At 47.0% G+C, this 17785-nt stretch overlaps 1 protein-coding gene across 2 annotated transcripts in view; it reads left to right on the top strand.

Annotated features, from left to right (window-relative positions):
- The window catches only part of Prkcb (protein kinase C beta), a 345665-nt gene that overhangs the window by 245164 nt on the left and 82716 nt on the right, over positions 1-17785 (top strand). For both annotated transcript variants that reach the window (XM_057777292.1, XM_057777291.1), the window contains exons 8-9: positions 3432-3528; positions 11157-11303. In XM_057777292.1, the coding sequence (XP_057633275.1) occupies positions 3432-3528; positions 11157-11303 (244 nt within the window). The remainder of the gene's footprint in view (positions 1-3431; positions 3529-11156; positions 11304-17785) is intronic.

The following is a 17785-nucleotide window of genomic DNA, read 5'->3' as shown; positions in this document are numbered from 1 at the left end:
AGGCTGGCCTCGAACTCACAGAGATCCTCTTGCTTCTGCCTTCTAAGTGTTGGGATGAAAGGCGTGTGCCACCACTGCCCATGTATGTGAATACTCACATGGGGTTAGTGCTTGTGTGTCATGGCATGCACGTGAAAGGGAGGGTCTCTGGATTTGGTCTGTGTTTTCTAGTTTGTCTGTGGCAGAGTCTGGTTCACCTCCAGTACACCAAGCCGGGTGACCTGTGAGCTTCTGGGAAGGTAGGGTTATAGATGCTTGCTGCTGGACCTGGCTTTATATGAGTGCTAGGGCTCCCAACTCCATCCTCTTGGTTGACAAGCAAGTTCTTTGTCCTCTGAGCTCTCTGAGCCGCTCTTAGACATCATTTCTCATAGCTTCGTGCGACCCACGATGTAGAACTGCCTCCGTCAGACAGCCGCTTATTCTACGTGGGAAATGCATATCTATGAAAAATAACTCCATGATAACAAACTGGCAGCTCAACTCTTATGTGTACAACTTTAATTACATCCCAATAAACTCGCAAGACTGAAATGGATGACTCTGAGAACGCGAGTGTCGATAAAGTGTTTGCCAACACATCCTGTATTTAAAAAATAATCTCCATCTGATGAATGCGTGAGAGTATTATTTTACCCTCAGTTGTCAACTCTTAGTTTTGTATATGTCAAATACTCAATGCAAGGACCGTACACATTCATTATTTCTAATTATGCTAAGCATTGTCATTTGCAGATACTTGTGAATGACAGCCCTGGCTTCGCATTTTTCTCATTGGTTCCTAAGAACTTTTCATAGGGGATGCCGCTCACTGTAGACCACTTGCTCTCTCTCTTTCCCTTCCTCCCTCCCTCCCTCCCTCCTTCCCTCCCTCCCTCCCTCCCTCCCTCTTTCTTTCTTTCTTTCTTTCTTTCTTTCTTTCTTTCTTTCTTTCTTTCTTTCTTTCTTTCTTCTTTCTTTCTTCTTCTTCTTTTCTTCAAGACAGGGTTTCTCTGTTTAACAGCTCTGGCTGTCCTGGAACTCACTTTGTAGAGCAGGCTGGCCTCAAACTCACACATCCGTATTTTTCTTAGTGTGCAGAAAGCATCGATGTAACTCTAAGCTAATGTGATAAATATCAAGGCAACGGCCAGAGACATTTCCCGGCTCTGTTTTCTAATTCCCTAATTGTCCAAATTATCCATCCTGTGTTCACTGTCTCCAGCGGATTTTGCAATTCAGTGATTGGATTTTTCTTCTGAAACAATCGTTCCTAATTTCAGATTGTCCTCTTTTCTTGGTTCCCTTTGAAAATATGAATTAGACATTCTCTAGGTCTTCCCTTCAGCTGCTGTGTTCCCAGTTGGCCCGGTCCACTGCTTCTGTGTTTCTTTCCTTCTGATGGCTACGTTTCCACGTGTCCTAATGCCCTCATCTCTCCTGTAGGAGGATGGGCACAGCAGTGATAGGTGTCCTTGCCCTAGTCCTCAGATGCTGATAAGGGAGCCAGGAGCCTTTTGTAAGTTCTTGGAATTCTGTTTTGTGTAGATCAGGTATCCTGTTCCCTGAGGGGGGACCACAGCTAGAGAGAGCAGGAAGGTATCCCTCCTGATGGAGAAGTGACCTCTTTCCATTGGCTCTGAGTTCCTGTTCTTTTCTTCTAGGGTACAGGTGTCCTTTCATGGGTGTGGAAGGAGTGTACACAGTCTGAGTCCAGAAAGGCTTCACACACTCTTCTCACACGGGGCTGTGTCTCTCGCTCTGCCTTTCTTTTTAACAGTCACGTTTTACTTTAAAAAAGCGACAGTGGTTCCAGGACAGGCTCCAAAGCTATGGAGAAACTCTTCTCTCTACTCTCCCCTCCTGTTTCAATTCCTTTGTTGGCAGTTGAATCTAGCTAGCACTTTGTACATGCTAATTTTTGCCCTCAACCCAAAAGACAGACTTTAAATGTGAACTTACTATTTCTTTTGACGGCCCCCCATTTTTTTATTATTTATTTTTTTGGTTTTTCATGACAGGGTTTCTCTGTGTAGCACAGCTAAATTGAAACTAACTCTGTAGACCAGGCTGGCTTCAAACTCACAGAGATCCCCTTGCCTCGGCCTCCTGAGTGCTGGGATTAAAGGCATGCACCACCACCACTCAGTTAAAATTCAGTTATTTTAATGAAGAACATAAGTCAAAATAATGTGCAGATTTAGCAGAACCCATAGAAAGACTTATGAAAGGCGAAGCTGGCCACACACCATCCTGTGTTCTCTCATGGCTGATGACATCACCTCGTAGAAGCTCCTGGGACTCCAGGGTTCCAGCAGATGTGCACACGAGTTCTTAGTTTTATGGCTTTTAGAGATTTGGGGGAGAGGGCTAAGTGGCTGCTGTGAGGCCTAGAGACTCCTATTATTCCTATAAAGTCTTAAGATTAAGATTCAATATTTGTATATACATCATATATGCTAATTTTTAGGGAGAACTGTTGGAGAGGAGGAGCTTGGGGGCCTCCCCGTCACCTTTGAGTGTCCTCTTTCCTTCCTCATTTTTTTTTATTTCCTGTGGTCAGTATCCTAGTGGTTAAAAAAGTAAACCAAAACTCCCACATGTATTATCAGACCATTGTCACCATTAATGATGGCAGAGATGATGCTGTTTATTGAGGACGGGGGCTGCGTTGATTTCACCACCACCACCACCACCACCACCACCACCACCACCACCACCACCACCACCACCACCACCACCACCACCTTTCAGTTCTGTGCAGAAGGGATTTGTGCTCCAGTGTGTAGATGCAAAATGCAAAGGCTCAGATGGACTTTGGATTCAAAGTCATCCAAAGGAGTAAGGGGGTAGGGTGGAACCGAAGCCAGGCACTGTGTAATGCCAGGGCTTGCCTTCATACTCACAAAGATGCTGTTCCTCCAGAGGCCAAACACAGAGCCTCTCACCCCACCTCTGCTGGGGAAAACAGCCCTGTGAAGTCTGTGGTCATGTTGGAAGGGAGCAGATGGGAGGGGCGGGAAAGGAAAGCACACCCAGGAGGCCTATGAGCCTATGAGCCTCAGCAGAGAGCAGCTGAGTGACTAACTGACACAGCCGGCACGCGGAAGTCCTGGCCTCACCTTCCACCTTGTCTGAGGCAGTGTGGTTGGTCAGCATGGCTTATGCAAGGCTAGCTACCTGCCAAGCTGTTTCTGGGGGATTCTCTTGTTTCAGCCTCCTTCTCTGAGCTTACAGCGCTAAGCCTACAGATGCGTCACTTTGTCCAACTTTATGTGCATTCTGGGAATTTGAACTCAAGTCCTCACACTTGCATGGCAAGCCCTTTGCCCCACTGAGCTGTCTCCCCAGCCCTCAACAGTTTGATTGTTTGTTTTTAGGCAGACCTTGTACTCAGCTTGATTCTCTTACACACAGACACAGACTTCTCACAATTACTTGTCTCCCATCAGGTTCAAGCTACTGAGCCAGGAAGAGGGCGAGTACTTCAATGTGCCTGTGCCACCGGAGGGAAGCGAGGGCAATGAGGAGCTGCGGCAGAAGTTTGAGGTGAGGTTTTGCTCTTTCACCATACTCCCCTCCCCCATGGGAACCTGGTATACTACATCACTGCGATCTTTTTATCTTGTCTGTGGTGTGATATATATGGAGACTTTTCATGACTCTGAGCATTTGCAATGCTGTTCCAGCTCCTAGAACACTCCTACGTATACTTCAAGCCCCTTCGCCTGTGAAATCGTCCCTGTACTGGTTCAGACTTAGACATTTCTTCCCAAGTGCTCATTCCATGCCCAGGTCTTTGTGATACTGATTTGGACTAGACTAGTAATAATGGGGAAGTGGACAGAGTAGAGATAGGTTTTGTTAGAATTCGGAATTTGGGTCTATCAGCAGGTGGAGCTGTACTGTTTTCAGATAGATTGATCGCCCTCGTGACTCTATGAAACTGTGTGTGGGCCAATCCTCATGATGATTTTGTCCACCTCATGGTGACTGGATATGGCCTTAGACTCTACTGCTGCTTGTTCCTCCCTCAGGCAGGCTTCTCTTCTGCCTTTGGGACCAGGGCTCCCCTCACGTCAGCGACCTTGGGGTGAGGTGTGCAGACACACGCCAGTTTCCTACGGGGAGATGTTCGAGGCAGGCTTTGCAAAGGGAAGGTGGCTGTGACTATGCATGGCATGTGTGCATCACATGATTTTAAATGCGTTTTCATGTGGGAAACATGGTCCTTTGTTCACACAGTTAATGCACCGAGTCTGGGGGCCACTGATCAGGTTCCGGTAGACAGTCATCTGGTCACTCTAGAGGAAGGTCAGTGGGAGCAGAGTCGGGGGGAAGGGGGGTGAGTGCCAGGTGAGGCTGCAGAGTGGGTGAGGTGAGAGGACAGGGTGACATGTGGGGGTGAGTCCCAGGTGAGGCTGGGGAGTGGGTGAGGTCAGAGATCTGACTGCCATGGCTTTAAGAAAGGCTTTGGCATTTACTCCAAGAAGCATGTTCACTTCACAGTCCAAGGGCCCTTGTCTTGAGCCTGGGTCTTCCACAGTCTGGACAATACTAAATGCTGTGGATACCCTGGGGTGTCCCTGGAAATGAGTGCATTGGCCTTGGGCTGGCCAATCATCCTCCTCCACTGTTATAGTTTGAAACAGAAGTGTTCCCACAGGCTTATGAATGCTTTGTCCCCTGGTGGTAGCTCTATTGTGGAAAGTTCTAGAAACTTCAACTGAAGGAACTAGGCATCATGGTGGGTCCCTGTAGTTGTCTTGTTCCTACCTAGGCTCTTCATGTCTTACTCTCTCTGCTTCCCGTCCACCATGATGAAAGTAGATGTCCTCACCACACCCACCCGCTGCTGTGATGCCCTGCCTGAGTGCACAGGGCCAAGAGACTGTGGGCAGATTCCTCTGAAACTGGGAGCCAAATACATTTTCTTCCTTTAAGCATGTCTGTCTGGCACTGGTCTCAGTGACAAAGTGACTAACATTTACAATGACCTTGACCGCTGAAGGTCTTTTTCTTGGTGGCCGTGCGAGACTGAGTGACTTGATAAAAGATCCTTCCCACCACACGGAGCTGGGAATTGGATGTTTTCAGAAAAGAACTGGAAGACAAGACTTCCAGAGAAAGCTTTCTGGGCTGGCGGTATCTGTTGGCTGAGGCTGTTATGATTATGGGTGAAAAAAGAAACCCTAAAACAAGGCCAGTATTCTCTTGTAGAAAATGAAGCCTCAGCTTCACAAAAAACGGTTCTTTCTGTCCTGGGGCAGCAGGGGTGACATTTCCAAACACCAAAGAAAATGTTTTCTATGCGAATAGAGCATTTGTCTGAGACAGTAATTGGCTTGAAGTACAGGGTTGTTTTATCTGCATGCGACAAAATATGTCCCTTTATCCCTAGCAGGAGCCTGCAAATACTTGTTTATGGCTGAATTATAATCGCTCCATACCATAGTTGTTGATTAAAAAAAGCGCTTCCAACAGACTGAAATCGCTCTCAGGCACACAGAGGGATTTTACTTGACCTTGAGCGTGAGAAATGTAATCCCCGCACAATGAGCAATTAGCAACCAGAATGAGTCAGGAATTACCTTCAAGCGTCTTATCAGGGGTGACTGGGACTGCCAGAACTGGGGTGATAGTGTTCTGTGGTGGGGCGTGCTGGATGCAATGAGTGGACATTCCAGAGTGTCCTCTAGAGGGCATCCTCTGCCTCTGGCCTTGCATGTGTGTGGGGGCTGGGGAAGACAACTCACCTTTTAGGATCCACCTACTTAACAAAGTACTTAGGACACACCGTGTGTCACTCTGAGTGTGCCTTAGGACACACCGTGTGTCACTCTGAGTGTGCCTTCCTTGTCACAACCCCGAAAGCTACACTGGAGCCATATCAATTCCTCTTTCAGCAGAAGAAACCGAGGCACGAGAAGTGAAGTAACTTTTGAAGGCCCCAGAGCTGGTCATGGCCATGGGTTTAAATTTCTCTAAAAATAAATGATAAGGGTCCCAAGCCTGGAATAGGAGGTTCATTCCTGTTCCAAGCACTTGGGAGGCAGAAGCAAGAGATAGAGCATTTGCGACCAGTCTGGGCTACACAGTAAGACCCTAGCTCAAAAACATTAGTCAGTCGGTCAGTGATAGTAGTTGCTTTGGGAACTGGACCCTATAAGCCTTGTGAGGAGCAGGGTGATGAGGAGGCAAGGCATGAAAACGAAGGAAGAGAGAGAGAGAGAGAGAGAGAGAGAGAGAGAGAGAGAGAGAGAGAGAGAGAGAGAGAGAGAATAAGGACAGTCTCCTTTATGTCAGTGAGGGATTAGTTCCAGAGCCCCCTGCCCTCAGGAGATACCCAGACTGGAGACACCAGATTCTCCACAGAGAAGGCCATATATATATAATCTCCCAAATGCTTTAAACCACCCCAGATGACCTAGAATGCACATTGCAATGCAGTGGTCTCTAAAGGGCTAATACTGTATTGTTTGGGGATCAAAGGCAAAGAAAGTGTCTGTACATGTTCAGTATGGGTAGATTTTTCCTCAGTGATTTGCCCTGTGGCTGTGTGGATCTGCTGCTACTGACAATGACCATCAGATCAAGATGTTGCTGCTCCAAGCAGCTAGACTTTAATAACACCTGTCTTCCAAAGATGAAAACGCTGCAATTTTCCTTACTGAGTGCTCCCACCCAGGGACAGGAGCTGGGGCCTTACCCACAGCCCTTTTCCCTCACTAGTAGAGGCACCTACTCCTGGTAAGATGAGCCCAGGGGCAGGTGACAAAGTGGCAGGTCTTTGTAGACAGCAGCCCAGAGGTGGGGGACCACACCCGAGAGTCTGCTCAAGCTGCCTGGCTTTAAATCTTACTTGCAACAGGGAAGTTAGTCTGCCCGAGCTTTCAACGCATCATCTGTAACAAAGGGACTCTGACACTCTTAACTGCCTGAGATTGCACGAGGGCTGGATGACATCATGCCTCCAGAAGCGGCTGGTACAGCATAAGCATTCAGGTGTCGAATGCTGGTAATGGCGTTGCCACATCCTCCCTGGAAATCAACCAAGCTCAGTACATGCTCCTGGGGTGGGTGGGAGCCTCTCCAGGAGCACCCTTTGCTTTCTGGCCATCTGGGGTAGCTGGGGGTGCATTTGGAGGCGCCCTGGTAGGTAGGGTGCAGAGGGGCCTGAAGTCGGGTATTGACCATCTGAGATGGAGCCTGGAGTTTTTGTGGTTCACTAGGGCAGAATGCAAAGGAACACAGCTCCACTCGGCAGGGCTGCCTTCCACTTTGCCTCTCAACACTGCAGGCATGAAAGGCGGCCGCCAGGGGATGATTGTTTCCGCTGTGGCTTTCATGTTCGGTGACACTGTCTTAGATGCAGGACCCGTGAGGCACCTGCAACTCTGGGATCTCTAGAAAGTTGTATGACAGGTTCTTGTCCTCAGGAGGCTCATAGGATCAGGGGAAAATCCTAAATGCTTTCGGGAACTAGGCACCTTAACAGGGAGGAAGCCCACCCAGTGTCGCCAGGGCAACTTCTTCAGAAGAGGTCGGGAGTCTGGTTTTGCAGTTTTGTTTTGTTTTTGGTATGAGGGAGAGAACACAGGACTCATGCCTGCCGTGAAAGTGCTCTGGTACTGAGCCACACCTCCAGCCCAGTTCTAGATGTTTATAAGACCTCTCCTGATTTTTGACAGTTGGCGACTGATTAAACGTTAAAGTGACAACAGCGTTTGATAGAATAAACTTCTTCTTTTGGGTCTAGTATTGAACTAATATGCTATTGCTGTAACCAAGTACTGAAGCTAGGTAATTTAGAAGAAAAGGTTCCCCCCCCCCCCACACACAATTTTGGGGGATGAAAAGCTGCATGACCCCTATCAGTGTGGCCTCTGGTGAGAACCACCTTGGCTGAGTCCCATCATAGGGGAGAAACAGGAAAGGAAGTAGATGTGTGTGGAAGGGGTTCAGCACATAGTGGTTTTGCTTCAGCATCATTCCTTCTCAAGGGCAGCATCCTAGCCACCCACTTACTTTCCACAAGGTTGTATTGTGTCATACTGTGGACCAAGCTCCAGCATGGGAATCTTATCTAAACACAGTTCACAAACACTGGCCCCTAAGGACTTTTTTTTTTTAAATTAGTTATTTTGGGGACTGGAGAGATGACTCAGTGGTTAAGAGCACTGGCTGCTCTTCCAGAGGACAAGGTTCAAATTCTAGCACTCGCATGTGGCTCACAACTGCCTGTACCGCCTTTCCCAGGGGATCTGACGCCCTCTTCTGGCCTCCACAGGCATTGCATGCACACAGTGCACAGACACACGTGTAGACAAAATACCGCTTGTAAACTAAAAGTAAAATGGGGGGAAAAAAGCTTAATTCCAGTCCACTGAGACAAATCCAAGTGACGAAACTGAAAGGCACGAGCTCCCCCATTTCCTTTAAGAGGGAACTGTGCTCTAGGACCTCCATGTGGATGGACACACACACCCAGTGGCTGGGGTGGGAGTGGGATAAGAAACAAGCGTTGGGAGTCCAGTGCATCTCAGGTCAGCTACAGAGGAAACAGGAGACTCAGTAAGGAAGCAATGAGATGGAGGGGGGCAGGGGAGATTGGACCAGTCAGGAAAAAACCAAGAGACTGGAGGGAGGATTCAGGACGTCATGAGGATATGATCCAAGAAAGATAGGCAACCATTGTCTGGGGCACCTCTCTTAGGTGACGTCTCCACCCCAATGACATGGTCTCATGCTTCGAATCACCTCCGCCTCCCTGGGATTCCATGCCTCTGTCACTCAAATGTCTCTCCTTTGCCCTTAGCCCATAGGAACTGCTTGTTGGGTGTTTTGGGCTTAAACGTCAACATGTCTTACTTTAAAACTAGTCTGTGTACTGGGACAACTGTTTGGTTAGTAGCCTCAAACACCACCAACACCCATCAACAGAAGAATGATTAATACCAGCAATGAGTTATCAGCAACCCCGAGAGGACTTTCTGGTTCATGCAACTAAGTGAAAAGGGATTCTAGAATGTTCTGATGAGAGGAGGAAAGAAGGCATGAAAGGGTCTTTGTGCTTTGATTTTATTTGGATGAAATTCAAGAATAGACGAAGCTGACCTATGAGCAGAGTTTGTCTTTGCTGTTTGTAAGGGAAGATCAGCTGCAAACCTCCCTGGGGAGTTGGTCTTGTACCATATATTGTTTGGGGTATGGCTATGCATATAATTGTCAAAATCCATAGAATTATGTACTTAAGATCTGTGCATTTTATTGTTTGCATCTCAATTATTTACATATTTTATTTATTTGTGTAGGCATGATCATTTGTGTGCAGGTACATATGTGTTTATGTGCACAAGGCAGCCAGCAGACAACCATGGGTGTCCTTCCTCAAACACCATCCACCTTTATTTTGAGACAAGGTCTCTCACTAGCCTGGAGCTCACTGAGTAAGCTAAGTTACTGGACAGTGAGCCCCAGGGCCCCATCCTCCTGCCTCTACCTCTCCACCCCTGGGATTACCAGCATATACCACCATGCCCTTTGAAATGTGGATTCTGAGGCGGCAACTCAGCTCTGTATGTTTACAAGGCACACACTTTTCCAACCGAACTATCTCCCTTGGTCCCAACTTCAATTTTTTTAAAGCACTAACTAAGAAGATGAAAAGTGATGGGAGCCGAGCAGCCTCGCTCACTGAATGTCGGCCTAGGCTACAGCTGACATCATTCTTGAAAGTCAGCATGGAGGACATTGTCCTTGCACGATGCGCATCTTCTGAGCATCAGTGTCTCTTCTGCTCCCTGATCTACCCTGGGCACCTCCAGCAGAGCCTGGGTGTGTAGCAGACACTCAGTGGGAGTCCCTTGATTAGATGAGTCATTTTCATTGGCATTCAAAACCCCAGGAAGGGGGTGGGGAGATGGCTCGGTTAGCAAAATGTTTGTGCAATCAGAAGGACCTGAGCTTGACTCTCCACCAACTCATGTAAAACCAGGTGCGTGGTTATGACATGCATTTGTAATCCCAGTGCTCCTGTGTGGAGAGGGGAGGCAGAGATGGGTGAATCCCTAAAAACTAACTTGAGAGCAGGCGAGCCTAGCCTGGTGCACACAGTGGCAAATGATAAGACAGACCCTGCCTCCAACAAAGCGGCAGGTGAAGGCTGACACCTGAGGGTGTCCTCTGACCTCCACTTGTGTATTGTGTCATGCGCACACTCACATTCCCACTTATATTTACAAAAATTCCCTTCTCTTTCTCTCTCTCTCTCGATCATGTCGTCTATCTATCTATCCTCTATCTGTTTCTCTCATCACACATACACACACACACACACACACACACACGAGAGGGGGGGCGAGAGAGAAACAAAACTTCAGGAAGCATTTTATTGCCTAATTGTCATCAAAAGACATGAAATAAGGAAACAATAATAACAGGGTCTGCTGTGTACCGGGGCTCATGCTTGGCACTGGCACTGTCAGCGATTATGGGGACTGAGGTATAGAATGTTCCTTTGCCAGGTGCCCTCCGTTGCCTGTTCAGCTCCACATACTCATCCAGATACCTGAGAATCAGTGAAAACCAACTGGCCAAGTCCATGTCCTCCAGGAGCTTACACTCTGGTGCAAAGGGAAACAGAAGTGACAAAACAAGCATGTGTGAAGAAAGTCAAGCCAACGAGGACAGAAATTACCAACAGCTGTGTCTGGACAGCAGCTGGGAAGGGCTGGCTCTCTTACACAGGCTCAGCAGCTTTGGGGAAGGAGCGCTTACTCTCTCAACAAATGCAAGCTCTTCATTTTGGCTAGTGGCTGACTCGCTTGTATGGGAAGCTTCATGTTGGTTACTGTGAAACTTGGTAGGAAGGGAACCAATGTGGGTCCTCTGGGTGACAGATAGATGCTAACAGGCAGTGCTGATAGACAGGGAAAGAAGTCAATGCATTCCAGGGTCGCCAAGGAAACATGCACCTCCCAGGGAAGGACGTGATTGGAGGGATAATGAGAGGGGCCCAGGATGGCCTCAAGGCAGTACATTTGCAGAGCAATGCAGTTGTGCGTTGCAGAAGTTAGGTTTCTGGCTGTAGGAACCACAGCATCTGCTGAGCCCATGTATCTTCCTACAGCGTGTTCCCAGCCCTCATCCTGTATTCTGTTTATTTCTTCCTCCAGAGAGCCAAGATCAACCAGGGTACCAAAGCTCCAGAAGAAAAGACAGCCAACACCATCTCCAAATTTGACAACAATGGCAACAGGGACCGGATGAAACTGACCGATTTTAACTTCCTGATGGTGCTGGGGAAAGGCAGCTTTGGCAAGGTACAGAGTGACTTGGTGGTTGCATCCACTTTGGATGGAACGGATGTCCCTATGGTGGGAAAAGAGGTGAACATAGATAAACCCAGGTTGCAGCCTGTACTGAACATTGTGAAGAAGGTGAATAGGGGCTTATCTCACCTACAAATCAAGAGGGGACACACTCACATGATCTGGGGAGGAGAAATGAGCCGAGAATGGCAATGAGCCAGCCATGCATTCAGAACAAGGAAGGAGGGGCTGAGAGCGTAGCTCAGTTATCAGAGTGGCTTGCCTAGCAGGCATGTTGCCCTGATTTGGTCCGTAGCATTACATAATCCAGACAGAGGCAAGTACCCATCACTTCAAAATGTAGGCATCAGGAGGTAGAGATACAGGGATCCTCCTCAGCTGCATAGTGAGTTCAAGGCCAGCCTGGAATACATAAGACCCAGTCTCTTGAAGTAAGCTAGAGCAAGGAAAGACTGTTCCAGCAGAGGGAAGAGCAGTGCCAGCATCCCGAGGTGGGAAGGGCTTGGTGCATTCTAGATGTCACCAGGAGGCGCTGGGTTCACAGTAACGTGAGCAGGAGGATATTCTAGGTGCCATCAGGAGGCACTGGGACCACGGTGACGTGAGCAGAGGACAGGAGGTAGCGAAGGGAAGCAGTGGCCTGATCACGCTGAGGGCGATGAGCTAGGAAGGTACGCGTGGATTTTATCCTCAGTGCAACGGGGAGCCATTGGAAGTTTTTAAGCAGAGAAGTGACATGATCAGGTTTGCTTTTGGAAAAGATCACGGTGGCCGTTGAGACTGGGAACAGTTCCTCTTGAGCAACAGCACAGTGAAGGATGACCCTGGGACTCATAGAGCAATCATGGATGCTTTTATAGACACCACGAGACGCTGTTTTACCAGAGTTGAGATTGTGTTATAAGTATTCCTGACTTGTTTAGTGTTGTTTGGAGTCTTTGAATCCCTGAGTGTGCCACAAAGATGTCTGCTATAAATCTCATCGCGTGAACTCAGGTGTGCAAAAAATATAAATTTCTTTTTTGTCTCTGAAACTTAAGCCAGAAACCTGAGTTATCCTTGAGTCCTCCTATGTTCTCCATCTTTGTTCTTATACCACCGGTACCCTTCCATGCTCCGTACAGTTCACTCGCCAATCCTGTTGGGTCAGTCAAAGCCTACTCAGCACCTGCTACCTCTACTCCATCTTCCACAGCATGACCCTCAGCCAAACCACTGTGAAAGCTCCTTACTGGTGTTTCTTGCCACCTCAGCACCCATAATCAGTACGCTCCTCGCTTAGCAGCTGCAGTGGTTTGTTTACTAGCTTCCTGTAAGTTAGTCTTCTCTCCTGCCACAGCTCAGATGCATTATCTGTTCCATTCCCATTCGTGGCTTACGCTACCCTTATGATCTCGTCCTTCTTTGCTCCTTGACGTCTTTACTGTTTCTTCTCTTGTTGCCCAGCATGTTCTAGATTTAATTGTGGCTGCTTGGTGCCTAATCAAGCCAATTTTCTTCTTCTTTTGGAGATTTGTGGACACAAGACCCTCAGGTCTTTGCATGGCTGGCTCTTCTAATTCACATCTCTACGAGGATACCACTTCTGTAAGGTCTTCCCTGACCACCAACTTAAAGCAGTTATCCATTAATTCTCTTGTTTGATGTAGGGTCTTGCTACATAGCCCAGGTTGGGCTCCAACCCATAGTCTTGCTGTGTCAGTCCTTCCTCATAGTGATGGGATTTTAAGCATGTGCCCCCTTGCCCAGCCATTCTCCATTCTATTTTCTCTTCTCATGGAAACTATTAACGGATGATACTCCTAGTTACATACTGGTCTGTTGCTCTTTCTGCTAAAGTGACCCAAGAGCAAGACTCTTCCCTGTTATAGCCAACACTGAATTTCAGAATTATGGACGCAATTAATTCAACATCTAGGTTTAACACTTGTGTTTTCTATTGCCTATGACTAAGTTTTCTGTTGAGATCCATTCAAGAGTCTGAAATGCTGTCTTAGAGTTTGAAGAACCTCAGGATGGAATGAGTACGGAACGAAAGGACAGACACCCAAGGGGGTGGCCAAGGAGCGCTGAGCTCCATCAGGTTACACAGTAGGCAGCTGATTGTGGTCCACACCTCTTGGCTGAGTTTTCCAAGCAGTGATGAGCAGTTTGGGTGTGGGGTGGAGAAGCATATTGAGACTAAAACTTGGGCTGGTCTAGGGGAAGCAGTGAACTAGATTATGGTAACGCAGCCTGCTGCAACCCACAGAGGCTAGCATGTAGAAAGCAGGTGGCCAGGGAAAATGTATTAACTGAGTGAGTGAACACAGTGCCTAGACAGGGCCAGGAAGGAACGTAAACAGGAAGAGGGGAGCCACTTGGTGGGAGTGAAGGGCTCTATGGAAGCCTAGAGATGAAATATTAAGGAGAGAGTCGGGGTGTTTAAAATGTTAGGAAGAATGGATTTCAAAGTAAAGCAGTTCCCCCAAGGATGAAGGAGAAAGTGACCTAAAGGAAGAGGGAATTCTGATAGGCTGAGTCCAGTAGGGAGTCTTGTATTATGTCATTTCTGAGGTTTGACCTATGTCACATGGGTGGGCCTTGAACCTTCCTACGGTCCTTCTGCCTCATCTACTCAGGTGCAGAGATCACAGAAGAGCAACACTGCACCCAGTCTTATGTAGGAACTTCAAAAATTAAGTTTTGAGTTGGGTGCAGTGATACACACATATAGCTACACAAGAAACTGAGCAAAAGAAGTCAGGCTGGGTGGGCAGCATAGTCAGACCTCCAACTCATAGAAGATAAAATTGAATCATACACAATGCATATGTGAGCACACACACACATGCAGAGTTTTGGGGATGTAATTTTCATACCATTATGCTCTCCCCACATAACCAATACAGCCCTCCAGTGGTTTCTAATTTGTCACAACAATCAGCACAGTCTCAAGATTGTCACCACCCAAGAAACTTCATAATTACACACAGTCCTTCCTCATTTCTTTCTTCTCCAATTATATTTCAAGCCAGCCTTGTATTTACATGGCTTACAATTAAAATTATATTAAGAGTATAAACATTGGGGAGTCTTGCTCCCACTCAAGTTTGCCCACTCCTGTGGCCCCTCGCTGACTCGGTCTCCACATGTGAACTTTACTTAATTGAATTTGCTTCATTCTAGTCTCCCCAGGCCCATTTACCATTCTTATTTTTGTCCTTGTTAACTCAAAAGTCAGTGTACCGTGCACATGTTTTTGATAACTTAACAGTATAGGCAGGAGAATTGCTGATGGAAAATGGAAATTCCATGGGGGCTTCTGGAAAGAACTGAGGCTGAGGTGGGGCTTAGGGGGTAGTGGGAGAATGGATCGTTAGGGAACAGTGAATAAATAAGAGAGAATAGATCATATGTTTCCATGGAAACTGTTACAATAATTGAGAGTGCTCTTGCAGGCTGGAGATGTAGCATTAAATAAATCACAGACAGAATAACAGTCTATCATGAAAGCAAAACAGAATCACAAACACCTCTGTGATCACTTAAAGCAGAGCGATCCATGCTACTCTACGAGGCCAACTCTGGTTTGGAATTAACGCACTTTTGTATTTGAATGCCGACTTTGAACAGCTTGCACGCTCTGGCTAGGTACAAAGATCAGTCCCCTTAAAGAGAAGAATGCGGCCACGAGTCTGCTCTCTCCCTTTGGATGAAAAGAATCAGCCTTGGGCTTTGCGCCTCCCTCCCCCAGGTCCACAGTATCAGATCTGGCCCAGAAAAATAGACTCTCAACAAGCACTGCGATCATTTGCAGAGCCACCGACGGTGACACAAGCATTTTGCTGAGAGCTGTGAAAATGTCACAAGGGCGAAAGCAAGTGTGAGGCCACCGCGTTCCAAATGTGTGGCCCGGTCCTGGAAACCTGCGAGAGAAGCGTCATCCGGAGAGTTAACTCATGGTTCTCAGGAAGGTTGTCTTAGTTGAGCAGGGCTTGTTGGCACATTGGATTTTCTTAGAGATAGAGGTATCTGGAAGTTCCATATATGTGCATATATAAAGAGGGAAGAAATGGACAGGTGACCGATTATCATCTTTGCATAGCAAGCACCTCTTACAATATCTGCACAGCACAGACACAAGTCTTTTTTAAAACAGTAGTATTTTCTATTTGGTTTTAGAAAGTTCCATACATTTATGTTTCTATTTCATACAGTACATGTTGATCGTATTCATCAATTCCCCCTCCCTTCCTCTAATACTTCTAGTGCTCCCACCAAACCCAACCTCTTTCTCAACATCATGTCCTTTTATTGTTACTAATAACCTCCTGCGTCTATTTAATGCTGCCCACGTATGTGTAGGGACATCCACAGGAGCAGGGGAAACCTACCAGGGATCACATCCCCAAAGAAGAGTGAATCTCCCTCCCTCAGCAGCTCTAGAGATGAGGCTTTGGACCCTCCCCCATCCTTGCGGTATTGTGACTGGCTTGATCTTGCACAGGTGACCACAGCTGCGGGGAGTTGATGTAAACAACAGCCATGCCATGTCTAGAAGTGAGCGTTTCACAGTTCTCTTCCATACTGACTGACCTTACATTTTTTCGGCTCCCTTTTCTGCAGTGCTCGTGAGCCTTGGATGAGGAGGATGATGTAAACGACCCGTGTGTACCTGAGAACTCATTTATGCTCAGCACGTAGACCAGTTATAAGTCTTTGCATTAGTCAGTGCCTACAGCACAAAGAAGCTTCTCCGACAAAATCTAAGTGTATGCCTATGGGTATAAATATAAATAGTTAGCAGGCAGTTAGACAGTGTGAGCATTTAGCAAAGCAACAACAATATATTCCCCATGTGGGTCTCTGATCTTCCCAGTCATGGGCTTTTGATTGGGTGGAACTAGCTCCAATCCAACCGGAAAGTAGTTGGTTACCTCCATAGCTGTCATACCACGCTTGCACTAAGGGGTACCTCTCTCCAGAAGGCTGGTTTTGTAGCATGTCAGATCTAGTGCTGGGTAGGATCTGTACAACACCTTCTGGCACCATCCAAGTTGGACAACAGGGAGGGAGTGTCCTGGTCAGTGTGAGCCAGATATAACTCCACACACGGACTTGATGTCTCTCATCCAAAAGTGCCATGTTACAGACAACTGTTAAGTGATGAGGGCTAATATTGCTGTCTTCTGTGACTCATGTACTTATGGTAATGTTACATATTGTTCAGATCTTTTTTACAAGTTACACAGGAGCTAGGAAAATTCACCAGTTGATGGTATTTGTGATACAAGCATGTGGACCTGAGTTCATACTGGTGGTAGGAACCTATATAATCCTAGCACTGGGGGAGGCAGGGACAGAAGGATCCCTGGGGATTGCTGGCCAGCTAGCTCCAGATTCAGGGCTTAAAAAAATAAGGTGGATGAGCAATAGAGAAAGACATCTAGCATCAATCTTTGGCCTATGCTTGCATGTACATGAATACACATACACACACACACACACACACACACCCGGGGGTGGGGGAGAGAAAGAGAGAGAGAGAGAGAGAGAGAGAGAGAGAGAGAGAGAGAGAGAGAGAGACGCATGCATGCAGAAAAGTGAAGCCAAAAAGTTAGATGGGGAGGTTTTCCTCGTTCTCTTATATGTCTGACTCTTGGTTGTGTGTGTGTGTGTGTGTGTGTGTGTGTGTTGCAAGATAGAAGAGAACTGTATCATAGGCGTAGATTCACAAATATAAAGAAGTTGAAACCCTGGCTGGGGAAGTAGCTCTGCAGCTGAAGGCTTGCTGTGTAAACACTAGCCCAAGTGCAGAACCTCCGTAAAGTCGGCGCGGCCGTGTGCATCTGTAATCCCAGATTCCTGTGCTGAGCAGAGAGGTGCCAGCAGCAGACTCTTGAAGCCGCCGAGCCAGCTAGCTGTGACAATCAACAAACAGACCCTGACTGACAGTGAAAGGAGGTGCCTGGGGTTGCTCTTGGTCTCCACATGTGCACCCTCACGTGTGCATACCCTCACTCACACATAAAAATACATACATACATACACACACACACACACACACACACCACACACAAACATTTAAAAAGCTCAAACATAATACAAAGATCCCTGTAAAATGATATTTATTGCAACTTGATTGTTACTAGAAAAAATGAAAATAGCTTAAAGAGTCATCCATTTAAATGAAGTTTAAATAATAGTGGTTTATCCGAGATAGATTTAAATGAAATGTCTTTCTCTGATTCACTTTCTTTCACATTTATCCATTTTTAAACAGAAAAATGGAAAGAACTGTGTAAGGAACATTCACAGTACCTACCACCTAGATTCTGCAATTACCAATTGACTTTCTTTGCTTTATCGCATCTCTGTCTGTCCATCTAGACACCCTCCCGCACACTCCCAGTGCATTTCACTGATGGACCTCAGTTCATGTTAATCTAAACTCTCTAGCATGCTGCCCGTCTAATCAGGGCACAATCATC

This window comes from Chionomys nivalis, chromosome 8, assembly GCF_950005125.1.
Source record: "Chionomys nivalis chromosome 8, mChiNiv1.1, whole genome shotgun sequence".
Classification (NCBI taxonomy): domain Eukaryota; kingdom Metazoa; phylum Chordata; class Mammalia; order Rodentia; family Cricetidae; genus Chionomys; species Chionomys nivalis.
Note: the sequence above shows the minus strand (reverse complement) of the source record. Positions and strands in the feature narration are given on the sequence as shown.